General features: G+C 38.3%; 1 protein-coding gene across 1 annotated transcript in view; it reads left to right on the top strand.

Moving 5' to 3' along the window:
* Nucleotides 1–27,114, top strand: part of LOC119140612 (E3 ubiquitin-protein ligase NEDD4-like) — a 162,154-nt gene that overhangs the window by 92,473 nt on the left and 42,567 nt on the right. Inside the window, 6 exon segments of the mRNA XM_037372095.1 lie at nucleotides 14,210–14,260; nucleotides 18,222–18,283; nucleotides 18,375–18,477; nucleotides 19,399–19,565; nucleotides 22,548–22,680; nucleotides 23,787–23,963. Coding sequence (XP_037227992.1) covers nucleotides 14,210–14,260; nucleotides 18,222–18,283; nucleotides 18,375–18,477; nucleotides 19,399–19,565; nucleotides 22,548–22,680; nucleotides 23,787–23,963 — 693 coding nt within the window.

Raw genomic sequence — 27,114 nt, 5'->3', positions numbered from 1 at the left:
ACTAAAGTATTAATGGAAAGACTAATGGTAAGATAATTGTATATTCCTAAGATATTTCCCCCATGTTTGATTCTTGGAACACCCAAGAATTTCAGGCACAGTTTAGTAAGCTGTTCTTGGAGAGGCCTCTGAAGTCTGACTGGTATGCTCTTTGAAATTTAGTAATTCCTCAGATATTAAAAGATGCGTGTGTGTTTGTGTTCTATACCATTTGCTGGAGCGCTGCATGTACTCTGTGTACCTCTGCTTTGTAAAACAAACATTTCTCTGCTGTTCTGAAGAGCAGCATTTTTGAAACCTGACATCAAGCAAGAGCGTTACTTTTTTCCATTATTTTCTGACTCTGTAACTCAGGTAAGGAGCGTTTCAGGACTTTGAACAGAGGGAAAGGTTTGCTGCCCTGGACCCACTGGCCAAGTTCTTCTGTATGGCAGCACAACTGCCTGGTTGGTCTGCTGCAAACTTGCTGAGGGTGCATTCTCTCCTATCGTCCAGGTCACTAATCAAGATGTTAAACGCTGCAGGACCCAGTATCGATGCCTGGTGTACCACTATTGACTGGCTTCCAGCGGGTGGATGGCTCAGAAATTTTGACTGCTTGCAATGCTTTCATGTCCCAGTGAAATTAAAAAGATTTGACTTCGAAAAGCAAGTTATAGCATCATGTCCTAATGCTGCTAAATATATAGATATACCTTGATTTAAAATAAAGTCATCAATCAAGTTGGGTATACGTGCAATCACGTAACTTGAATTTACTTCGTGTAACTCTGTCAAGAAAAATGGGTTTCCGCAAGAGTTCTTTGAAAAACTGCCCTTACAGTGCTGTCCCTTTCCTAAATGTGACAAAACCAGTGTGAAGTAAACAGATTAAGATTGGTTTACATTGTTACACGGGTTTGCAAATTAACTGTCACAATGCAATACCTTTAATGCAGTCTGGTGATTGTGAACTGGTCCAGACAACTGGTCTCTCTGGAAAGAGATTTCCTTTGATCTGTGCTGCTCCCCTTACTGCAGCTAGCTATGGGAATGCTCTTTTAGCATGATGTGCTGAAATTACTGATACAGATTGAAGAGGTCAGGTTTTTATATTACATCATAGAGCAGATTGTTGTGCAAAATTGCCCCACCAGCTTACAGTTCTTACTGTTCCTTCTGCATTAGTGGCTGCTTCTAATGCTGAAAGGTGGAGATACATTTGTCCTATCTATTTTCAACCATGGAAACTTAGGTTAAAAGAAAAATTATAGCTAAATGTCACTAGCAGGTTAAGCATATTCCATAATACAGCTGTGGTTGTCCAGCAGAACCCTTTTTGGTGAATACTTTGGGTTCTGCCGTGAGAAACTTACACAGGCATTTCCTTCAGGAACAGAGAAGTGTATAAACAAAACAAAAGCTGGTAGGAGTGGCTTCAAATCAATACATAAATAAGGCTGTAGGAACTTACGCTGGTAAGGATTTCAATTTTTGCCATATCTTTGTCTTCCATTTTGTAATTACAGCTGAGTTTCTGTCATCAGGAACATACAACTCTCTCAGCATCACGACTCCAGTAATGGCTCCTTGTGTGTGGTGATTCCCCATGCTAATTTTAATGAGGGGCCATAAACTTAGGGCTTCACTTGTTCATTTTAATTTGTCACCAGTGTGATTTCACCTCCTGGGATGCAAATGAAATCAGCTCATGCACAATATTTTGAATGTTTTGGAACTTAGTGGTGCTTGCTTGATTATCACAGTGTGAATCTGTAGTCCCATTTCATTGTCATCTTCTTGCTGTGCTTCACTCTTCTTTCTTGAAGAGATTTAATGAAACTTTATAAGATTATTTCATTTTTGTTCTGAGATTTTTTTTCCCTGCCAAGAATTCCTTCATTTCTTATGAAACAATGGACAGAATCTGTCCTGATATATTTAATTTGTTCTAGACTTTCTACCTGTTCTTTCACTTATGCAAAATTCTGCTCCTATTTTCCGAATCCTGTCACAACTCAGGCCTCTTTTAAGGATCTCTCAGGCATCAGCTCTCTCCTGCTGAGGCTACTCCTTTACTAATTCCCCATTTGGTCTATTCAATCTCTAAGGAATAATGGATTATCATCTTGTCAGAGGCTGTTCGTAATGCAGTAATACCAATAATAGCAGGTATTCATTCCTGTTGTACATCACAGATATAGCCCTTTTTAACTGTTACCCAGGAAATAGAAGTCTGTTTCCAGCACTCCTGTGTGTCATACATTTAATTATAATAGGGATCTAAATAGGAAGCCATTTTATTATAATGAATGGAATAAATCTTCAACTTGTTGTCTTCTCCCTGGCATTGTCGAGAGATTTTTTTGGATGTTACTCACCTTTCAGGAATGCATCAGATCTTGGGATAGGTGCCCAGTGTTTTTTAGTATGTTTAAATAAGCAGTGGCAACAGAAGAGAAATATTTTAGAATTTAAATCATTTATGCTTATGTACTGCAGCTTGCTTAATCCATTTAAGTAAGGATCGAGTTGTCGTGGTTGTCCATGCTTGCTAGGAAATACTCTTTTTTCACTCAGCTCTGACAGTTTTCAAGCACTATTGCCTCATCTCTGAAATTGCAACTTGAACATGATGTCTTTTATTTCTAGTTTGAATCATGAAGGACCTCTGTCTGCATGTTACATGTTTCTGTCTTGTCAAAGATCATTCATCTTGTGCAGGCATGCAGAAGTATATGCACTGTCCTGGGAACCAATTGTGTAGTGTCTCATCTCAATAAACTGTCCTTACAGTTCAGTGTTTTCCCCATTCAGCTGCATTACCATAAATCTAAGAGCTCTGGGAGTTAAGAAACAAATTAAGGATACTGGAGATCTAATTGTATTGGTGAGGAGAAGGGAATGTATATGTCTTAGTTTGGAATTTCTTCTGTTGTTTTCTTTAAACACGTTCCCCTCCTGAGGAAGCCAAAATTATTTATTTTTACTGTGCTATCTTTACAGATAAAGATACTTCTGTGATAATGGCTTTCTGTACTGGAATAATTGCTCTTACAAAGTCAATTCTGGTCTTATTCTTAAAGTAACAAAACCAGGACTTTGCTTTATTGTTACATCACTGTAATGTGTTTCTGTGTTTTCTAATTAACGGGGAAAGAGCTTTCTCTGTCAAGGTGCAATGTGGGATTTCATGTAGTTTTATGTAAAGGCAGCAGGTATTTTCTGCTATTGGGTTGGTATTTTTCTTTCTGTTATGTGCCACTGTTGTATTTATGTTGTGAAAATTTAGTGAGATATATAAGTGAGAGTCTTTAAAACTCTTGGAACGGTTTCCTTGGCATTTGGCAGCAATGGTACATCATATCTCAAGTGCAGGGCTTAAGTAATACATAAGTAACATTTGCTTAATTCTTGCTTAATTTTGCACTTTGTATTCTAACAGTTTGGCTGCTGAATTTGCTCAGTGGGAGTAATTGCCTCTTTACAGTCTCATGTTTTTCTTTGCCAGGTTGCTTTATTTTGCCAGTTTCTCCCAGCTTAAATTGTGTCATTTGCTTTTGGCTTTTAGAAAACATCAGCTTAAAGCTTAGTTGTACGTCCCCAAAGCCGAGTGTACTTCTGCACCTTGAGGGGATGATTTACACTGACATACTGATCATTCTTTGCAACCAAGGCTGCCAGTGTTTAAATTGTCCCATAATGATAATAGCTGCTCAGCCTTGTTTGGTTATGTGACAGGGCACTTCACTGCAGTGGATTGCACTATGTGCCTTGCTCTCTCCCCCAGCGCCAGCAGCTCCTGGTGTTAGGCTAAAAGAAAAATGAGGAGCTAAACAACAGAAAATAAAGACTTAACCCTTAAGCACCTACTGGACATGAGATCTGAGTTTATAATACAAAACATATTATTATGTAGCTCTGCAGCTTGAAGGTCTAGCATTTGCAGGCCTCCAGTACAACCCAGTCAGAGTTGATGAGTACAATGCAGAAGTGTGTGCACGCATGGTTCTGCAGTCTTTTCCATGCATCTACCTCTCCATCCAGTATGTTTGTGATGAAGTGCTGCAGGGAGAGGGTGATCTCAGAATAGTTTAATATTGCACACCCTTTGTCATCACCTGTCCCTGAAAGCGCATCCATCAGACCACTGCCTGCACAGGTGCATATGTTGTGATCCAGGGCCACCAAATTATGTTCGTGTGAGTGTCCTTCATGCAACCATTCTTGTCATATTAGGTATTATCCACTGGTATTTCAGTGATTTGAAAAGTTTGTAAAGAGCATAGCTTTAATTTATTGAGAAAAAATTTAAATATAAGGTGCACTCTGAACCTCATCAGACTGTTTCTGCCATTAGCCCTGCATAGTCCAGGCCCTAATAATTTAGGCACATAGTTGTGTGCTGAGAGATGGTGCAGGGCATTTGTGGTCTGAGAAGAGTGTGGACTTCAGAGTATTTTACTTTCATCAGAAGCTTCAGGGATTGAAAAAATAGTAAAATTTACTATAGGGATTGTGTCAGGCAGCTCTGAATTCAAGCAGTATCTGGGTTGGAATGTGGCATCTGTTTAAACAGTGCACAGAAATAGGATGCAACAATTTGTGGGTCAGGAAGCTGGGAACATCATGATCAACTGAAAATGCCAAGGGAATCATAGGTGGGTGGAGTGTTATTACCCAATCTGGTATTTAGCCAGGGAATCAAAACATCTCTGAAAACCGCAGTGGGATTGTTGATTGATGATTGGTCAGGACTCACATGCACATCACAGGAAGGCGTTAACATACAGCAGTACAGATTCTGTTGTATCTTCTAATTTTTTTTTCTTCTTGCATCTTCCCTGTCTCTCTGTTCAGTACTTCAATTTCACCTACAAATGCTGATGAGACGTCACTCCAGTGGTTTGCAGGTTCTCAGGCCGAGGTAACCAGCAGCACATTTGCACACAACAAGAGAGCATTCAGTGGGAACCCATTTGTGATTGTTCCCAACACACATCTGTCCTACCCCACCTACTCTGGCTTCTGCCTCTGTGTTGTACCATACATCCTCCGCAGTTATGCCAGTGAAATTATTAATAGGGTCACTTAGCAAACTAGATCAGGCAATTAATGTTCTGGTTTTAAAGCCAGCTTAATTTCTTGATCTAGTTCATGCAAGCACAATGGGAGGTACAAGATACTACAGTACCAAGGAGGGAACAAGCAGAAAGCATGGCATCAGGAATGACTTGATCTGCTTTTGTCACTATATGCTAATTGTAATGTAAATGGAAATTTCATTGCATGGATTGGAACTCTTACATCAGTCAATCCTTTATCTAATGTTCCTTATGTTTACTTAGTGAATGACTGGATGCAGCTGTTGATATATTACTTACAGTATCTTGTGAATGCCTGAGTCACTGTTTCAGTCGTACGTCTTCATTGATACCATAACAGCACGCAGGTGTTTGAGGTACTACGTCTCAGGTGGTAGCTTGTAAACCACTCAGTGTCCTGTTGACTTTTTAGATTCATGTCACTGACATGAATTTATTGACACAGAAATAGTCTGAGTTGTGTATTTGGCATAATTACATACATATTTATGAAGCTTTGCTGCATAGCCAAAATGTTTTTTTACTGCTGTTTGGACACTGTAAAATTTTCAGACACTTTCAGAAGTTTGTGCTGTGTTACTTGTGATCAATTTTAACAACGTGGTATATTGGTCTGTTTTTAGCAACAGGAAGGTTTACAAAAGTACAAGACCCAAGGGCTATGGAGACAGTTGTTGATGGTGGAGGTGCATCTTAGGGGTCAGAAGGTGCAACAGGATTTCACAAATTTGACCTATTGTTAAATTGCAACATTAAAGTATTTGCTGGGAGGAGAATTGTGTATATCAGGAGTGTTTGTTTGTGTACACATATGTGGGGTTTTCTATAGTATTTTTCTGTTGATTAGGATTTTTTTGCTTTTCAAGCTCCTCCAAGACATACCAGTCAAATGGTAATGTGTTAACTTGCCATCTGGCTGCTCCCAGACCTTACATGGAAATATGTATGAATAATCATTATAAAAATGCAAGATGAAAATAAAAAGATAAACCAGAAAAGTATGTGTGAAAATTCAGCAGGGAAATACATTTTAAAAAAACACTAACTGGGGAATTATCTGCTAGAGATAACTGCTGAACTCGAGTATGTCAGGCAAAGTTTGAGGTAGTTCTTGAGTGTCTGGAGCTGGAAGCCTCTGCCTGAGCACAGGTCCTAGGAGAGAACTGCAGTTGCATGCTGGGTCTTTTGTCGATGTAATATGCCTACAGCTGGTCAGACGTGACCATACCTTCTTGCACAAACTACAGTAATTGAAAAAGAGGATTTTTTTTTCTACTTAGTAGTCACAGAATCATTGGGTGGGTGAGGCTGGAAGGGACCTCTGGAGATTGTCTAGTCTACCCCCTGCTCAAATCCAAGTCAGAGAGAGTTGGTTGCTCAGGATCTTGTCCAACTGAGTTTTGTATCTGCTTGTGTCCACAGAGTATCTGCTAGAGGTAGAAAATCCAGTGTTTTTAGGCAGCCTGTTCCCAGTATTTGATAAGTCTCACAGTAAAGTTTTGTCTGATGTTTAAATGGAATTTCCTATGTTTCGGTTTCTGCCTATTGCTGCTTGTCCTGTTGCTGGGCACTGCCAAGTCTGGCTGAATCCTCTTTACTGCCCCCAGTCAGATATTTATACTCATCGCTAAAAAGCTTAGTCCCTGTTGTCAATACCAACTGTGGCAACCAGTTGTTGACCTGCAAGATCTGCCCACTCCTGTTGCTGATCCTTTACATCATTCACGCAACCTTTTGATGAAAGTCCACCCTGACCTGTTGTGCTTTGTTATTTTTGAACTTCTGATTTCTATTTTGGCTGGAATAAAACTAAGCAGATTTAAGCTGCCTGTAGTAGTTACTCATGTGCACTCAGCTATTACTCAGATCTTGTCTTATTTTGCAATGGTTACTGTAATGTCCTGGTTTATCTTATAGTGAATACTATATTTAGGCATATTTAAAGGCTAAGATTAAATAACAGGTGTACATCCGAGGTAATATTTATCTCTTATTCCAAAACTGAAATAAGCAGGTACTCCTGCAAGGACATGTCTTACAAGAAAATATAAGGGAGGAAGACTTTGATTGATGCATGCTTATCTAGAATCTCTTACTGAGTTGTATTCCAGTCTTACTTGGAATTTTGTTTAAGAGGTACTTTATCTGTGTGACCCTCTTTCAGAAAAATTAGTATGTGGGTCATTCTTTGAAGCTTATTGGAACCCTTCCTGAAGCATTGTCTTTCTGAATTTGAGATTATTTTGTAGTTTTGTTAAAAAAACCAGTTGTCAATTATTAAGGGTCAATAACAGCTTAATTGTTAACTACAGACACTTTCCCTTATGGAAAACAACAAACTTAAATGTTTGAAATTAAGATTAATAAAATGCTTTTGTCATACTTTTTGAATATGACTCCCGCTTTGTGTCAGTACCAAGTAAAATTGAGCTGCATGTATACCATCCTTAGTTTTAACTGTTTGTTTTGCACCTAGATGTTGATGAATGCTTTACTTTCTATACTTTTTACTAGACTAAGGGCTTTTAGGGTGGTGTAACTTTATCCCAGGCTTTTCTTACTGGCTTTGCAGCTTGGATATATATCAAGTTGCAGACTAATTTTTACAAGCATTTGTCTTGTGAGTGTCACCTTGTCATCTAAATCTCACATGCTGAACAGTTGTTTCACATTGTAAGTTGTTTGGCACAAGTTAGAATTTTAAAGTAGTTGTTTTTTAAATCTTTTTAAGTCATTACCTACTTAAAACACTTAATAGTAATGAAGTGTTTTCTGGTGCCGTTGCCCTTAATGATAGCTATCTTCTAATCTTGATCTTTAATGATACCATAGGTAAAAGAGAAACTCTACTGCATAGTAGAATTATACATACATTTACTCTGTTCTAAATATGTTTTAAACTAGTATCTTTTTTTCTTCCAGCGCTTATTCCTTATACTCCTTATTCTCAATTGCACATCTCTCCTCTTTTATATTACCTTTCTAAAAAGGAAAATCAGGTGCCTGAACCTTGGCTCCCAACAACAGTACCTAATTCTGAGACTTACTTCCTTTTGAAAGTGAAAAGTAATTACGAATATGCAAGTATAAAGTCCAGTGTAATGGTTCCTTAACACAAAGTCTGTGTGTGCTGTGCCTAAGAGGAAGCAATTAGTTGACTTTGAAGTTTCCTGATGGTGTTTGGGAAATGGGATGGGAGGGAATAGAAGATGGAAGGAGGGAATGAATTATTCCATCACTTCTGGGTTTTCTGAGCTTCTGCTACTGCCTGTACTGGCTGGCTTGAGATACGCACAAGGGTTGAGTGGTTGATAGCGAAATACTTCCTCCTGTTGGCTCTTACCATGCAACTTTAGTTCTTTTTGCAATGGGGTGGCATAGCTGTATGCAAAATTTTGGGGTTTGCAGTCCGATTTGTGTAAGTTTTGGGGTAGAATGGGTGGTTAGTTTTTCTGTGTTTGGGATTTCTGGGAACTTTGAGGGCCTGTGTGGAGTGGTTCTTGTACTGCATTTTATTAAATTTGCTCCTGACCAACAGTTGCTCAACTTACTGAATTTTTGGTATTGTTTTTTGAGGTGAGTAATATTCGGTGATAAATTTAACTTGCAGGTTGAGTGAAACATTTAACATTAGATTTTATTTTAATGTAGAATTGACTCATTTGAGTATTGAAGCAGGACTGTCTCCCTTTATTTTCCTTACATTGGACATTGCTTAAAACAAATGTATTGTGCTGGATGGGTGCCATGAACCTCACCAGATTAAGCATCCTTTTTCCCATTATAATTTGCTGGCTGTCAGAGGTTTTGTCTGTACTTGGGATTCAGTGATAGTGACCAGGTTTTGTTGTAACCTGTGTCTGTGTTGATGTAACAGATGGGCAGAGTGGCTCCAGGCATCCCGCAGCTGTGGGTGCTGCCTGGGCATTCTAAAGAGGAAGTCATATGTTGAGAGTGACTATTTCTGACAACTCCAGCTGGTCATTAAGATTTTCTCATAAACCTGAAACAATAAAACTGGCAGTAAAGTTTTTGCTGGCCAGCTGCAAGCTCTCTCCAGTGAACTAACTTTTTCTTCTGTTTATTGCTTAAAAAAATTAAGTAACAGCTTATCTTCATATAAGGTTATATAATGACCTATATAAAATATAGGTTATAATGACACATATAAGCACCATTGCCTAGCTGACAGCTCTAAAAAATTGTTCAGCAATTTTGAATGGTAAAATCTGTTTCAAGTTGTAGGTTGATAAGCATCTGCATCCTGTGTCTTTCACGTTAGGCGTGGATTACTCACTATCTTGAAGGGGGAAAAAAGATCAGATCTGAGCAGGAATTAGCAGTGTAATATGCAACCAAACAGGCAAGCTTGTGGATTGGATAGCCCTTTTTTATTTTAGTGAGAAGGAGGTTCTTGAAACAGACATTGTGTAATGAGAAATGTGAAAAATAAGGTACTGGAAATTCAATACATGATAGAGTAGGAAAAGGGTTCATGTGACTTCTGACATGCCTTTTCTGGAAGCAGGAAGCCCCATGATGAGAATGCCTAAATATTAGAAATGTAGAGGCCTGCAATAAATTTTTTTCATAGAAAAAAATGTCCTAAAATGCTAAGTATGAGTATACTAACTTCCCTTAAATATTTTTTCTTATAAATGTACGTGCATAGTCAAGGGTTGTCATAAAGATTCAGTTTTACAGGAACCTTAGTACTGGTGAAGATGACCATATTCGTGCTAGGAGTAGCTGAGGAAGTCTTGGGTTTTTAACTGTCGCTGCTGCTTACTGGCAGAGCCAGGCTAGAACTAAGGATTTTCCAGTTCTACTCTAAACTACAGACAGACAGATTTTGTTGGTTCAGCTGCGTTAAAGGCTGTAAAAAATTTACTTTTTACTCCTGAAATTCGGTCTGGGTAGAAGGGAAGACTTTTAACATCAGTCTGGACTTTGTACAGTTCTGACAGCCCAGGTTACCATTGTGGCTGTAGCCACAGCCAGGCTGCAGAGTATCTGGATGTACCAGATAAAATCACTTATTCAATGGGGATGCAGCAGTTCTCATGATTTCTAGCTATGTTAAAATCAGATAAATATGTGGTATACTTACAACATGTCTACTTACAGAATCTATCAGATACCTCAGGCTTGCATGTAAGTCACCTCTGTGTGTGTCTGTTTAGAAATACCCTGAGGAAACTTTATTGACTCGTTTCCTTATATGCCCACCATCTGCACCAGCCCACGGTGGGGTTTCCTCCCCGTCTCGGGTGCAGAGAAAGGACCCTCTTCCCCACATATATAGTGAAACTGCATCCGTTTCTGGTCACAGTTCTGCTTCTAACCAACCTGAAAATTTTCATGAGTTTGGTTTCTTTGAACTAAAAGCTGCGTGAACAGATCTAGAAACAGGTATATCTTTTCTTTCAAGTAGCTAATATTTGAGTAACTGTATTGAAGCAAGAGGCGGAAGGTACTTGGTGTTTGCCAATATTGAGGGAGAAATATGTTAATTCTCTTAAGAGCTATGCTTGCTGCCAGGTTTTTCCAGTAATTGCTAGGAAGAAGATTAATTGTCAAAATTCGGTAATGAAATTCTATTAGCTATTTTTACTTAAGCTTGGAAAAAATGCAGGCTCCTTGGTGCAGATATTCTTCCTGTGTTGTTCCATGAGCATATAATGCAGCAGTATGTGTCCATGCTTTGGGGAACATGGGACTTTATGCTATCTTTGTAGCAGAAACAGAATTCTTATGATGTTATCATATAAAATATGAATTTTAATATTAAACTTAATGCTCTGCTATGAGAAGTATGTAAACTTGGCTTTGGAGCAGCAGTATGCACTTCCTGGAATTCTGTGCATAGCACGGTTATAAATAAGCAGCAGGTTATTTGGGAATCACTAGGGCTGATATCTGGTATCATAAACAGTATCTGGGAGAAACTTTTCCCTGACAGTTGATTTTTGAAGAATGCAATATGCTTTATTTTGAAAATTCCTATCTTATTAAGGAATGCCAAGTATACATCAAGCACAGTGACCAGCTCACAAAGCAAACACATATATGCTATTTAATTACTTTAAGCCTCATCTGTTGCCAAAATTTCATTCCTTTGACTATTGAATATAACATCTCCAATCAAGATTAGAATTCTTTACGTTTAGCTAAGATACTAAAATGATAAGTGTATGACTGCCAATGTATGATTTAAGTCTGGCTTTAAGATAAAATAATTTTAAAGGGAGCTATCTTTCATTTGTGCATGTGTCTATAGCATTGGAAACATATTTGTATTCAAATAAATAGGATTTTAAAAGTCTTCAGAAAAGTATTCCCTTTGTTGTTGAAGCTCTTGAGAAGCTACAAGAATTAGTGTGTTCTGCTTCATTGTTATGTTTCATTAACTTATTCTTATCTGATGTATAACATCATGGTTATAGGAGATTTTGGGGGGTGGAGTAGCTGCAAGAACAGAACCACTCCATTCATTGGCATAAATTTTAGATTTCATGTATTAAAAAGGTCTGGGTGTTGTGAGCAGGTGATTTCTCATCAGAGGTTTCTGTTTGATGCCCCGCACCCAGCAGAACAGGACGGGGCAGCCTGGCCCTGTAGTGGCCTGGCAGTGCCCAGTGCTGTGGGCTCAGGGACATGGCCCGTGTCCCTCCAGCAGCCTGCCTTTGCCATGGCAGTTCCACTCGGGCGCAGCAGCTGGCACTGCCTGGGACCCAGGTGTGCACCCCCACCATGGCCTGTTCGCATTCTTCACTTCTTCCCAGCTCCCCCGGTGGGGCTCTGGCTGACCTCCGTGGCTTTGTCCCCATGACTCAGGTTATTGGTGGTTTCCTGTGTCACTGTCCTCTCCAGCCTTCCTCCCCGCACCAGTGGCAGGGCCATGCAGCTGCTTGCGGTGCATGCCTGTTCCTCTCCTGCCTGTGCCACAGCCCAGGAGCCAGGCAGGCGCTGTTCCACTTGGCCTCCCCATGGTGGGGATCTCTGATCCCACTCCAGCCCATACCAGCCTTGTCTGGTCAGTGAGAGAGGAGCAAATGCAGCCCAGGCCTCGTTTTGTCTGTGTGGTGCTTTTGGGTAGGTCTTCTCATGACAGCTGTCCATATGGCCACGTCACTGGGTTACCTTGTGTTTGGAACAGCCTGTGTATTTTTGATTTATGAAAACATATCTGCATTTCAGGCTATTTTTTTCAGAGTTGGGCGCGTTTCAGGTCAGAATTATTGTAAGATAAAAGATTTCCTCGATCATGGGTGATTTGTGAAAGAAATAATTAAGCACTGGTGGGAATTAAGAGTGTACAGCAGCGTGACATGGCTGGTATCCCTCTTGTGTTCCCGTCTGTGAGGACCCTATATTCACCTCAGGAGAGCTTTTACAGCCCTGAGCGTAGGCGTTTGGTTAAGCTCTGAGGAGAGAAGAGTGGGAGATGGCTTCTCCTGGGAAGGGGCCAGAGGAGCAAGCTCCCAGTGCCCCATGATGCAGCTGTCACTTCCATGGGGGTGCAGAAGCTGCCCATGTCCTCTGGGGACCTGGTTGCATGAAGAAAGGCTTGGAATTGCCTTCCACAGTGGCTCCCCTCAACAGAAGGTGATGCTATTCATCATAGAAATTATTAAATGCTCAAGTAGTTTTGAGGTGTCTGTAAGTGATAAGGTTAACACTGTAGCAGTGCTTTAAAGTTGTAATTTACTTAAAGCAATCACAGTCCATTCAGTACACAGGTATTTCCAGCTAGAAATGTTATATCTAGTGTGATTGAATATGTAGAGACAATATTGTTTTGTGAGAAAATTGATGAGAGCTATTTCTTTCAAGGCTTTATTGAACTGTCAAGTGAGTGATAACAGTACACATTTTCCCTCTCAAAATTTTCCTTGATTTGTCCACCTCTGCTAGTATTTCATGTTTCTTTTGTTCTGCCTGTCCTTGTAAGTGGACTGTTAGAAGTGCACTGAGATACCTTGTGTGAATTTTTATGCTCTTTAAAGTGGGTAGGTATGGATGGGTGGTTAAGCCTGAGCATCTTCAAGAATCACTTGAGTATTGCAAAGATCAGATAGGTCTTTGAACTTCTTGAAGAGCTCTCTTTATCCTGTCATCTTCATAGCTGTAAAATGGATATGGAATATAGTTGGCAGAGTTATGAATAGCGGTTTAAATACCCAATAATAAAGGTATTGTTAGATGGAGACTAGGTCCTGCTGTGGCTTATCAGTGGTTACCTCCGTAGGAGAAGGTGCCTTTGGCTTGTTTGCTCTGAGAGAAGGTGGTGATCAGATAGTGAAGAACACACAGGAAAGTGGTGTTTATCCCTTCTATATGGACATAACTGTGCATAAGTGAATTTCTGATGGTGCTGTGTGGCCTGAATGTTGGTATAACCGCATCCACATGCTTAACTTGAAGTGGTGTATGAATGGTTAAGTCTTCAAGTGGTAAATGCAGGATTGCTCAGAAGGCTGGTTATAAGGGTCTGTAACTGTTCCTCAGGAACTAAGCATATCGAATTAATGGAACAGCATTCTTTAAAAAACCCCAAAAAGTTCTGAGACTTTGCATTCTGTTTGGTAAAGTGATAAAACAAGTGTTTATTTTGGAGAAAAATGTTTATAATTAATTCAGTTCTGTCTTCACTGTTTTGATGTTAGGTTACTCTCCCTTCCCTGTCAGAGTTTTTCCTTAAAAAAAAGAACGAAGGAAAAAGTCCCTGAGGTTTGACACAAACATTTCAATGACATGGTGAACAGTAATATCACTCTGCTTTTTGATGCATGACTGAATCATGGAAAGAGTAGATTATTACTTTGTGCTTTGAATTATGCATAGGTTGTCAGAGGAAACAGAATTTCATCAGTACATAACATACATACTGTGGACTAAGAAGCCATTTTTAACTGTCACAGAAAATGCTCTGCTGAGATAGTTAAATTATAACAACAAATAAGGTGCAACAATAAAGGGGTGGAAACCAGTAACTACTAAAATAATGGTACTTGATCATCTTTATTTTTGCTTCATTGTGACTGGATTGGTGTTTATAATTTTTTTGCTTTTCTGATGTAAAATTACTCCTTATGCTGTCTTTTTTTTTTTGTATTTGACAGACTAGAGACGACTTCCTGGGTCAAGTGGATGTGCCACTTAGTCACCTTCCGGTAAGCAGTGCTTTGGTCTCAGCATGCTCCTTTTTGTCATCACCAGATGTGAAAAACCCTGATGTTATGTAGATTTTATATCCATAAGTAGTCCAGTTAAATTTTCTTAAAGCAAACATTCCTAGCATAGCATTAGAGGCTTAAAGAAAAATGTTATGGACAACAAAGCCCCACTGTGCACAGGAATTGGAAGAAACGGTTCCCTTTGCAGAGATAAGGAATACAGTTGTTGTCTGTTACCTGTTAAATTCCTCGACATCCAGGAATCACTTCTTATTGGATTATTAAAATCCTGGTCTTGTCTGAGGCAGTTAATGATGACATGTGTCCAATAGGCTGGTTGTTTCTCACCTTACCATTGGTGATTATTGTCCTATTAATCTTCAGGCTTCTTCCTTTTTATGATTTTGGTTGGAAAATGATTATGATACGGTTGAAACAGCTGTATTCTCCCTTAGCAAACTCGGTTTCCTACAGAACTTCTGTTAAAACATTGAAAAACCCCCACATTTTTGGGGTCCTATTTGTCTGTCGGATTTTCTGTCCAAGTAATATGCTGCTAAAGTTGTTGGATAGTAGTTCTGTTTGGGAAAGTGGATAGTACATTTTGATATTGCTTTAAACTTTGTAAAGGCAAGTCATGGACTGAAACCAGAGGAACTGCTGAACCAGCATGACAGGATCTTAAGAAGTTACAAAAATTCAGTTCCTCTGAAAATTCTTTATTTCATGGGTAGATTTGCTTCAGTTTTAGTTTTTCAATATTTTGTGTGGCCTTTCCTTTTTTTCTTAGCAGACAAGAATCCAAAATGAACTTTGCAGAAAATGTTTGTTGCAAAAAAACATTTCTTCTGTCTTTTGTATTCATATTGTACTTCATCCTATGCTTCAAAGCTGAATTCAGTCACTGTCAAAAGAACTGAAGGTAGAAAGGGACAGGGCTCAGAAAGTATGAAACATTGCAGTTGGTTTTCATCTTCTTTGTAAATATTAAAAAAATACACTTTCTACTTCACAGTTTTCTAGTAAATTCTGCATATACATATATATGTATGTATTTATGCAGTGATTGCTTTAGACTTGGTATAAGTGTTTTCTGATATTATATAATATCTTGGATGACTAATACTGTCTGGATTTAGTTAATATTTTTAAAATGTTGAACGAGTTAATCTTACTTCCATGAACTTGGAGAGGGGTTCTTTGTACTTGAATGGGTGACCATGGGAACGGTGGAAGCTATTGAAAATGTTTACATCAAAATAAGGTGTCAGTTTTAGTATGACTGTTGATATTTGTGTCTTAATTTGATTTCTTGCTATTGATGGATGTTATTGTAGGAGGAAAAGGGCTTTGTAATTACTTTCACAGTGATGCTTATTTAGATGTGTCTATTATGGTTGATCTGCCACTGTTGTGGTTGGTTTATAAACTGTAATAGTTGAAAAATATGATGGAACAATCAGGAATGTATTCTGATGAAAAATGACTCATTCCTTTCTCATATGAGCTTATGTCATGTGAGCTATATTGTGTAGTATTATTTTATCCATACTTGTGTGTGTATGGATGTATTTCCATGTATCCATATGCAGAGACATTATCTAAATAGCCTGTACTTAACCATAGAAGTCGTCCTCCAGTGTTAAGCTACATGTGTCCTGCAAACGATGTACTATGAAATATAAAATGATGAGTGACCTACTAGTGCGTGCCTATTTTGCAGAGTCAGGTAGTATTTTAAAGTTCCTTTTTAGTAAATGTTATTTTTAATAATTAAAAACCATTAGCAAAATTTGAGATAGAGCTACAGAGATGTCACACGCTTTCTGTGAGCTGTTTTGAGGAATGAGTAGCTTTTTGTTTTCCTTCCATATTCTGTAGGAAGAGAACAACTCTTTTCACTGGGGGCTTACATAGAACGTGAGCGTGCGTATCTCTTTCTAGCTCATATTTGAGCGGAATGCTAAACTTCTTCAAATTGTTTTAAAGTCTTCTACTATCTTTACATAGAAAATCCAACATTAAAAAATTTCCTGGATCAGCTGCTCCACTGCCACTGAAGAATAAAATCCATTGTCCTAAAACGATGAAATTTTGCAGTCCAGAACTTCGCATTTCCTTCTAGGCTCACTAGAAAGTGAATGTGATTCCTGTACAAAATCCTTCTTCATTCTCCTCCTTTGCAGAGAATTTCTTTGGCTCCAGAAGCTGCTTTTTTTCTCCAAAAATTTTCTTTGGCAAAACTTGCAATATGTATCTCAGAATAGTTGCTCTTTCTATAGCTGTAATGTAGCAATCTCTCCACAGGGTGCATACTGCCTCTGGACCTGTTCTCATACTCTACTTAAGGTGTGTGTACTAATTTGATATTCAGGGAAACATACTGTGTATCTTTATGTTCTAATCAATATTTCCTCATCCATCGTTCCAGTACCTTAATAAGAGCCATTGTGGTATATTTATTAACAAATGTTTGCTTTCTCATTCTAGCTGTACTACTGATTTGTTTGTCAAAATCCTTGTTTTCTTTAATACTATCTAATAGTTATCTACAGAATTTGGTTAAAATACCCAGCTTCTTATTTTATATATATTACAGTTGAGTGCTAAAAAGCAGTAATTTTTTCATCACGCGTGCCTTGATGTCCTCTTGGTTTTGTTAAAATCTACTATCTCTGAAAATAACATGAAATCTGTCTCTCACAGATGAAGCGGACACTCAGTGCAGGAAATGCCTTGCAGGATAAGAGTTCAGTCAGTGAAAAGAAGGTCTATATGGTATTTGATATAATACCTGAAATAATGAGTTAGGATTGATTTTAAAATTCTTACTGATTTGAAATACAACAGACAACAAAGCTTTTAATGAATAATAATCTGGGAGATTATTCCGTGTTTAGGAAGGTTTAGTTAAAAAAAATGGACTGGAGAAGTATTCCTGGTTGGAGGGCTAGGACAGGGAAAGGATTTACAGATTTACTATCATTTTTTTTAGTGGATGGCAGACAGGCACAGTGTTCTGAAAAGCACCTGCTAACTTTGTGCTCATTTTGAGAAAGTCTGGTGTGATCTAAGGAACTAGGTTTCTAGTCTTACTGTAGTGTCTATGATAATGTGCTTGCTTTTACAGTGTAACGCAGTTCATGCTTCCAATTTTGTCAGCCCAAATTGTACAATCCATAAAGTACCCCAAACAATCAGCAGATCAGTATGTACGTGGATGTCCGATTCTCTTGTTTACCTCGTCATTTTTAAATTCCTAGTTTTTTACCTGTAGCATTCATGCTTTCACAGACATGCAGGATGTAACTTATTTGATAAGAAAGCTGAAATTCACATGTAATAGAAAGTTTTCAAGATTAAGCCCTTATGAAACTTACAATTAAGAGGAAATCAGAAGGATGTAATCTGTCAGCCTGGTAATATTACTTATGTACATCATAAAGGATTTAAAAATCTTAATTATTATTAATTTATATAATTATATACAATGTTAACTATATATTAATTTATATAATTATATACGATTAATATATAGTTAATTATTTGAAAGAAGAAATGAAGACCAGCTGAGGAGTTTTATTTCATCGCTTTCTAATGTGCAGAAAAAAATAGTGCTTCAAAATAGATGCAACCTTTTCTGATGCAGCTGTTGGGTGACGGAAAGAAGTTGGAAGGGCTTTGTTTAGTTGGTCTTTCCCACCTTTTTCTGAATTGTGAGTGTTGTATACGCTCTATATGTGAGACTTGGTTCAGGCCATCACAGACATTTGCAGTGACATATCTTGAGGGCTGCTGCTGCAGCCCTGGACTAACATCTAATGGTGGAGGTCTGCCTGCTCAGTGGTGTTTAAAAGTCTCCTCTAGCATTTATACTGCATCTGGGATGTGAATGTTCTTTATATGCCTCTGTACTTGTGGGTAAGCCCTTTAATTTGTCATTTTCTTAAATGCTCAGACTGAAGACCCAGCCATGGAAAGGCCATACACATTTAAGGATTTCCTTCTCAGACCAAGAAGGTGAGAGTGAGGACCTTTGTATTTTAAAACATTTCTTACCTTAGGTTTTTTTTAAGAGTTGTTGAATGAAATGTACCTCCTTGTCTTCTAGCCACAAATCTCGTGTGAAGGGTTTCTTGAGACTGAAGATGGCTTATATGCCTAAAAATGGTGGCCAAGAGGAAGACAACAGTGATCAACGGGATGAATCTGAGGTAAGGCTTAATGTTTGTGGAAGCATTCAAGTTATTAGAGATTCAAATATAATTGTAGAAAAATTTGTACCTTGAAAGATAAAACCCTGGTAGCAGTGTTGGTAGCAGTGTTAGTAGCAGCTTACTCTTCTCCCCCTCTCCAGTATTTTTTGTTTGTTTTAACTGTAACCTGGTGTTTTCTCAACCATTTCAAGTACTTCAAAGTGTTTCAGCTGCCACAATGAATTCCAAAATCTGTCTGACTGAGCTTGTGAGCAAGTAGAAGTGGAAGTCATGCCAAGCAGAAGATTTCAGAAGGTCTATGCAAGTAATTTGTAAACATGATGGTCTGTATTAGGTATCTCTTCTTCAGAGGCCATTTCAAAATATGTTTTATAAATTTTTTCTTTATTTTCTTGGCAGTGTTTGCTTTGCAGAGAATAAAACTCATGCAAGCATAGCAGGTTTAAAGGCTTCTCAGCACTTTTAACAGCCATCATCCATGTTAAGAATTAGCTGCAATTAGGGCTGTCAGAGTGAATGTCAGGCCAAGTTTGCCTTGCTAATAGTGTGCAGCAGTCATCTGTAACGTGGGAATGAGGGCTCTCATCCCAAGCCAAACATCTTTGAGTTCTAAAGTTAGCAGTTGGTTCTCTTTGGCTTCTTGACTAGGAGTCTGCATCTAGCCACCATTAGAACAAATGACCACCCAAACATGTTTGGGAATCCCTGTTGTAATAGACTGATGGGTTTTTTTGTCATCGAAACGAGGTGTACACTGTAACCACAGAGTTTATTCCATTTCTATATGGTTTACATTTAAGTAATTCTGAACTTCTTTCAGAGTCTGTACCTATATGCTAATATAAGCAACAATGAAATAACTTCTCTTTAAGTTGAGCTTTAAAATTCTTAAATTTTTCTTTTTAATTCATTCTTAAGCATGGATGGGATGTGGTTGATTCCAGTGTCTCTGCATCTCAATGTCAAGAGGAGTTACCACCTCCTTCGCTGCCTCCTGGATGGGAAGAAAAGGTGGACAACCTGGGGCGGACTTACTACGTCAACCATAACAACAGGACTACTCAGTGGCATCGACCAAATTTAATGTAAGTAGCTGTATAGTGCAATGTTTTGTGGATGTGTGCAAAATTATCAATAAGGGTAGTTATTTTTTTTCAACAAACGTAACCATTTTGAATTTACAAGTTCAAGGCTGGAAAAAGTCTTAAGACTTTTACAAAGCAATCAATAAGAGGCACACTGTTCCTTTCAGCAACAGATTTATCGTGATTTTGGTGCTGTGTACCTGAAAGAATGTTCATGGAAACATTTTCACAGATGTGCTAGTAAATATACACTGGAAATACACACATGTATTCTGGGAAATTCTAGGAAATCTGAAGAGGTGGGAGGGAAGTCAGTGCATGTGCCTTAGAGAACTGGGAGACAGATGTGGTATTTTTCATTAAGAAATTTAACAGCAATAAATTACTTTCTTCTATAGAGACTGTTTAAAAGGTAAGGGGGAAAAAGGCAACTCTATTAAGGTTAATCTGATTAGCTTTGAGGAGATCCTGATTATTATTCAGTGCATAGACTGCATTACCTATGTAGGCTGGTTGTGCTAATGTGGAGGTCCTCTTCAATTATAAATTTCTTAAGATTAGATTTATAAAGCTGTGGCAAGCTTACATTTTTAAAAATATGTATAATTTACAATGTTAAAAGTTACACTGAAATTGTATATTAAACATCTTGCTTTTATGTAGTGACTGTTCTTCCACTATTGCTTATTACAACAGTAATGGTTAATCTTTCTTGAATATTCATAATCATAGCTATATTATGCAAGTGTGTGTTGTCTTTATATAAGGCACTATTTGTTTTTCTTGTCTGATGTGTTTGTTCATAGCTAGAATTGAATTAATAGAATCATGGAATCATTTACATTGGAAAAAACCTTTAAGATCATTGAGTCCAACCATTAACCCAGCACTGCCAAGCCCACCACTAACCCATGGTCCTAAGTGCAGCATCTACACATCTTTTAAACACCCCCAGGGCTGGTGACTCCAGCACCCCCCTGGGCAGCCTGTGCCAGGGCTTGGCCACCCTTTCCGTGATGGGATTTTTCCTAATATCCAATCTAAACTGCCCATGGCACAACTGGAGGCTGTTTCCTCTTGTCCTAGTGCTTGTTACTTGGGAGAAGAGACTGACCCCCCTGGCTACAACCTCCTTTCAGGGGGTTGTAGAGAGCCAGAAGGTCTCCCCTCAGCCCCCTCCTCTCCAGGCTGACCCCCCTCAGCTCCCCCAGCCGCTCCCCATAGGACTTGTGCTCCAGCCCCTTGGTGTCTGTCTTGTAGTGGGGGGCCCAAAACTGCATGTGGTATTTGAGGTGCGGCCTCAGCAGTGCCTGTTTGTTCTGTATGTTTTGACCTGTTGACTATTGAACTATTTGAGCTATTTACTAAGCAATGCGTATTTTGTCAATTATGTCTCATCAATCACTATCAATATGATTGGTAATGGTCATTAAGTGTCTATAAAAAAGCAGATTTTATAAATTATTTTATTTAGAATCTGCTTGTAATCTGATTGTGCTAAACAAAGTCAAGAGTACATGGATTCAGAAGTGTTTGACTGGCAGATACCAAAAAGTAATCATCACTAGAAAGCGTCATCATCAGATGGGTGTATAAAATGAAAGCCTTGGGGTTTGCTTTTAGCTAGGTACCATCACAGGTAGTTTGGAAAGAAATGCATAATTACTACTGATCAACTTTATGCATGGCACCAGGCTTGGTGAAGAGCGAAGACTTTAAAATGATGCTGTTTAGCCTTTAAATTCCATGAATTTATGAAACCACTATGAGCGGAAGGTCTTGTGAGGTTGAAAGTAGATCCTACTTTCAACATTACATAACCTCTCACATTTAGGCCAGTAACTCAGATACTAAGTTGGTCATCAAGGAAGGGCATTGAATGCTTTACAGTCCATGTCTGCAGTAGGAACATTTCTCATAGTTATTTAAAATGTGCAGTGATAAAATGATTGCACAAAAAAGTTTTTGCTGAACATCACTGTCTTTCAAAGTTACGGTCCCTCATCCTGAAGGAAAGATTCAGATACAGTACTGCCTTCTAGCAGCATCTGCCTATTGAGTACTGAAGTAGAGGTTTATATCTAGCTGTGCACATTGCGGAGTCCCACCAGCCAGCCAGGTCTCCGTCAGGGGAACTCAGGTATTTTCCATTTCCACTACTGCTGGTGTGTGCTAAACTAGTGGATGTAGCCAGTTCAAAAAATATCCATACAGCAACAGCTTGCATTTGCTTTGGCTGTCGCAGAAAGGAAAACAATAGTTGACATAAAGACAGGGACAAAGGTAAAATCCCTGTGTCAGGAATGATTCTGTTCATCACAGGAAAGGATGAGTAATGGTGGACTAGTATATCTGAGTGTCGACTTCCATTTCTGGTCATCTAACTTTGGTGTATAAAGAATGTTAATTCATAATAAATACATATTTGTAATATAATATATAGCATGTATATTATGTATAATGTATAATTCATAATAAATATGAATAATATATAATAAATAACTCATAATAAAAAAATACATGACAAGTATAAGTTACTCCTGGGGAGATTCCAGCTGGATGCAAGAGGAAAATTTTTCACAGTGAGAACAATCAACCAATGGAATAATCTCCCCAGGGAAGTGCTGGATTCCACAACACTGGACACTTCTAAGTTTGGGATGGACAGAATGCTGCTGGGCACCTTGTCTAGACTGTACTTTTGCCAAGAAAGGTTGTATGAGATGATCTTGAAGTCCATTCCAACCTGTAATTCTATGATTCTGTGACATTTGTAAAGTGCTTCCAGTTTTATTTACTTCGGATTGAGGGATTAAATAGCCTCCTATTCATGAGGCCTGACATATGCAAGAATAATGATTTTTATAATCAGAAGCATTAATGAGGTTTTCAAAGCGATGGACAAAGTAGGTATTGCAGTTTAACATTGATTATTTTCTTGTTCTTTTCTCTTTCACATGCTTTCAATTCCCCACTATCCAGTGATGTGGGATCTGATTCAGATAACAATATCAGGCAAATAAACCAAGAAGCAGCCCATAGGCGGTTCCGCTCTAGGAGACACATTAGTGAGGATTTGGAACCAGAACCTATGGAGAGTGGAGACATTCCTGAGGTATGTAAAAGTCTTGGGTTTATGAAGTTGACTGAACTTTGAGCTGATGTGTTTCTCATTTGTAAGCTAATTACAACCTACATAGTAATGTTTTTACATGGCATTTGTGGAAATTGCCTTAGTGACACAATAAAAATCCTAAACAGAGCTATACTTTCAAGGTTCCATGCCTTTGTGTGTGCCTGATAATATCTGTATAGTATTAAATACTATGCAAATGCTGGGAGAAACATTTATAATTCCAAGCATTGCTTGTTACTAAATGTTCTTCTTTGAATAACAGTGGAATAACTTGTAAAAAGAAAGCAAGCATACTGGCTGGAATTGCCATGTACTTCAATTTTATTTAGTGTCTTGATTTAGAAAAAAAGAAGCTGCTGGGGTTTTTCCCCAAAAACTTGGTTTTAGTTGGAATTCTGAGATGTTATTAATTGAGGTGTTTAATTTACAGCTAGACTAAATAAATTAAATTTTGTAGATATTTGTAGGCCTAAGTGAGAGTTCGTGCAAAGCTCTAATCCCATTCAACTTTAAGGAATATTTTACTATGTCAATCACAGACAAAATTCTTTGTGAAAGCTGTTTTTGCCTCACTAAATGTTATTCAGAGCAACAAATAGGTTGCTGAAACTGTTGTTGCACTTGTCACCTGTTAATATGTGATTTGCAGATACTAATGAGTACTTTCTATTATGCTTTTTATTGTAAAATAAAATATAACCAGTTGTTTCTTACGAATTTTTAGAAAGAGTGCAGAATTAGTTAGTTTTGCGCAAAATGTCAGATGGAACTACTTTAATGAGAGCTTTTTTATGCATCTTTTCATCTACGTCATTCTCTGTGTTGAATCATAAAACTTTGTGTCATCATCAACATGAAGACTGTTTTGAAGTCAACATGAAAACTGTTTTTCCCTGTGTCTACTTCACACTGAGTAGAATGTTTGTTTGTGTGTTCTAGGGATTGGTTTATTTCATTAAATGGAAAGGCTGGCTATCCTATCACACCCATGTTTGTCACAATTAGGAGGTCACATAGAAGGCAAAAGGAAAGGAGACTCAGTCTGTCTTTATAAATCCTTAACGTAGTTTCTTCTCTTTTGTTAGCCTTGGGAAACCATTTCAGAGGAGGCAAGTGCAAGTGGAGATTCCTTAAGCTTGTCATTGCCACCTCCTCCTGCATCTCCAGTATCCCGTACCAGTCCTCAGGAGCTATCTGAGGAAATGAGCAGAAGACTTCAGGTCACTCCTGATTCCATTGGGGAACAACTCAGTTCTTTGATTGTATGTGACATGCTGCTCTTTCTATATAAACCTCTATTACTGTAATCTTCTGTTAGCTTGACATGATCTGAATAATTGACACGGATGGGTAGTAATTGCTGGTCTCAGGAAAACCTGAGCATACAGTTAAAATTATCTTTCAAAAAATGCATCATCATTTCACCATAGAGCAAACAGCCTTGAACAACAAAATTCCTCAGTTTAGATTTAATGTTTTCTTCTGTGCGTTTATCTTCAGAGTCTGCTGTTGTTACACCTTTAGTGAAACAAAATACATAATACTAGAGAGTATCAAGCTAAGAATGTCTAAAGGAGAGAGGAAAAACTGCTAATGCTGTTTCAGTCATCATCCATTTTACAAAATGATTAAGTTCAGTATTTTAACTGTACACATTTATATTAAAGCATGTGCTTTCTTACATTAGGCTTTTATAAACCCCTCATAGTTTACTGGATCAAACACTAACAAAGGATTAGTATTGGAAGTAGGTAGTTCTGGTGAAATCCTCCACAAGTTTGTAAATGGCTGGTCTGTAAAAAATTTGTGTCTCACCACAGGAGTTTACTTGAGGTAAAACCAAAAACTGTTCTCTATGTTTGCATTATCCATTAGCTTGTCAGACTGATGATACCACAAAAAATAAGGATAATATACCTACTTGCAAGTGGGGGAATGTCTTGCATCTCTTTGATAAAGAAAACAATTCCAGGTATTAAATAGAACATCATGCTGCAATTTATTCTTTTTAATGTTCTTGGTGTATGCCATCAAGGTACCTTTGCAATTCAAGAGATAAGAAACCATATTTACTCTTGTTCTGATTAAATAGAATCTTGGTTAGGTGCAAGCTTTTCACAAAGAGCTTATGCAACAGGTATCTTATAATTATTTGAATGTTATCCAGAGGTTAGTTAGAAAATTATATCTCTGATGGCTAACCATCTGCATAGAGTCTCTTGTGCTTTTGTAGATGCCTGCAGATTTTAGTAGACTGTCACTTGGAGAGGCAGGAGGTTAATCAAATTGTGTTAGTGGCAAGATCAGGGCCTACATTTTTTGTTTACACTAATACTAATAAATGAATGGTATAGCTGCAGAATTGTCTTAATTAAAATAATTCAATAGTTATATTCCTGTACAGACTAGCTTTTTATGAGCCATTAAGTGATAGCATTTTTCTTTTCAGTGCAATAAAAATTATAATCAGACGACACTTGCAAAATAAGAAATTGTCAAAGCATTTAAAATGTCCGTTACTCTGCGTTATGCAGTGTAAGTGTGGTGGGATACTGAAAATAGCAGAAAAAAACAGACAGTGAAGTTACTCTTAAGATGCCTTGTTGAGGCACCCAGAAGTCCGCATACAGAGCCTGTGTGGGTCAGCAGTGTTGAGTGTGTAGCCCCTGTATATCTGTCAGGGCAGATCCTCTCTCTGAACTGTGCTTCCCGCAGCTCTGGCCTCTGTGGGGGCTCACTGGCCTGGTTCAGCACTTAAGTCTGAGCTGATTCCACATGAATGGATGGATGGTGCTTAACCCGGGCTAATAAATCCTCCCAGTTTGGAGGTCAGCAAGCACAGTGCAGACACATCCCAGAGCTTCATTTGGACTGACCCAGGTAGGCAGGAAAGGTTTGGCACTTCCAGCTGAACACACATGTTAATCGATGTGCTCAGGTATCTCCACGTGACATTTCCTCTTGATCCAGATTTCTGAAGGCTTGTGAGATCAGCTTCATGACTTTGCATGAGGAAGCTTGGATCCAGGGGGTTCCCAAATCAGCCAGCTCTAAACAGGCTTTACATAAAGCTGGCTGAGATCTGCGGGTTCTGGGCTTGAAACTAGAAGCCCTTACAATTGCATTTCCCCAACAGCATGCCTACTATATCCAGCCTGACCTTTGATTGTTTTACGCAGAGACTGCTCCAGTGTCTCTACATCCATACATAGTTAATCTACAACACAGCTAAATTGCCAACAGATAGTTGAGGAGTGATTGTATGTGTGTTAAAGTATTTTGTCACTCTCCTCATGTATCTATGTAATGTCAGAAAACACTTCAGACTTGCTGGTCAATACATGTGTCAGACAAATCCTTTCACATTAATCTTTAGTGTAACATAAAAGCAAGGTGTAATTACATCTTTTTTTCCTATTTTTTTTTTTAATACGAATCTTTTAACAGAATGTGCTTTAGGACTGATATTTTCAAGTAAGAGTTGGGAGTTTCTGATACACCTCTCAAATAGTTTGCTTCATGGTGTTCCTTCGTTATCTTTCAGTGGTACATAAGGGTGCCCATGTGAGCGGTTATAAATAGGCTAGGTCATTTACTTGTTTATTAGTGCGTTCATACTTGTACCATTAATATCCAGAAAAGGGTAATGTTAGTCACTCTGATTAAAGATGAGGTATCTGTTATGCGAAAGTGTAAGTTTAAGAATTACCCAAGGCTTGTTTCTGTACTTGAAGCTTACAACCTCAATCAAATCACACAGAAAAGCTGTGTGAGAAAATGCATTGGAAGTGAAATGCTACTTAGATGCTGATTGATTTTATGGAATACTGTATGAATGCTGTATTTCATTGAATACTGGTCAGCCCTGAAGTGGTCAGGCAGTTGGACTAGATGATTCTTGTTGGTCTCTTCCAACTGAAATATTCTATTCATGGCTTGCTTTGTACCATGATCATGAAGGATGTGTCTTGGGAGGTTCAAAAACGAGAAGGCAAACAGGAGAATTAAGGCATGATTTTTTTAAAAAAGCAATACTGTAAATTTTTAAGTAAATACATTTTTAAGACTCTCATTTTAAGGTCTCACCCATAGTATTTGATTTTGGATTTATTTTTTAAATACCTAATTTCTGTCAGTAATGCATGCCCTCTGTGAATTGCACCATGAAGTAATGAAAGTCACGGTGGAGCATTCACTTCCTGAAGAGCTGTGTTAAACGCTACAGTTTTCATTGCAGTCTCTGGTTTTAAGAGAAGTGTCAGCTGCTTGTTTTTTGTTTAAGAAACAATGCTCTTAGCTTAATTGCTCAGATTTTTTTCCATCCCTCTTAAATTTTTTTGTACCAGACAAATTGGACTGCACTTATGCTAAGATTTCCTGTCACACTTAAAAAATCGTGGGGGACAGAGGATT

The sequence above is a fragment of the Falco rusticolus genome, chromosome W, assembly GCF_015220075.1.
Source record: "Falco rusticolus isolate bFalRus1 chromosome W, bFalRus1.pri, whole genome shotgun sequence".
Taxonomy (NCBI): Eukaryota; Metazoa; Chordata; class Aves; order Falconiformes; family Falconidae; genus Falco; species Falco rusticolus.
Note: the sequence above shows the minus strand (reverse complement) of the source record. Positions and strands in the feature narration are given on the sequence as shown.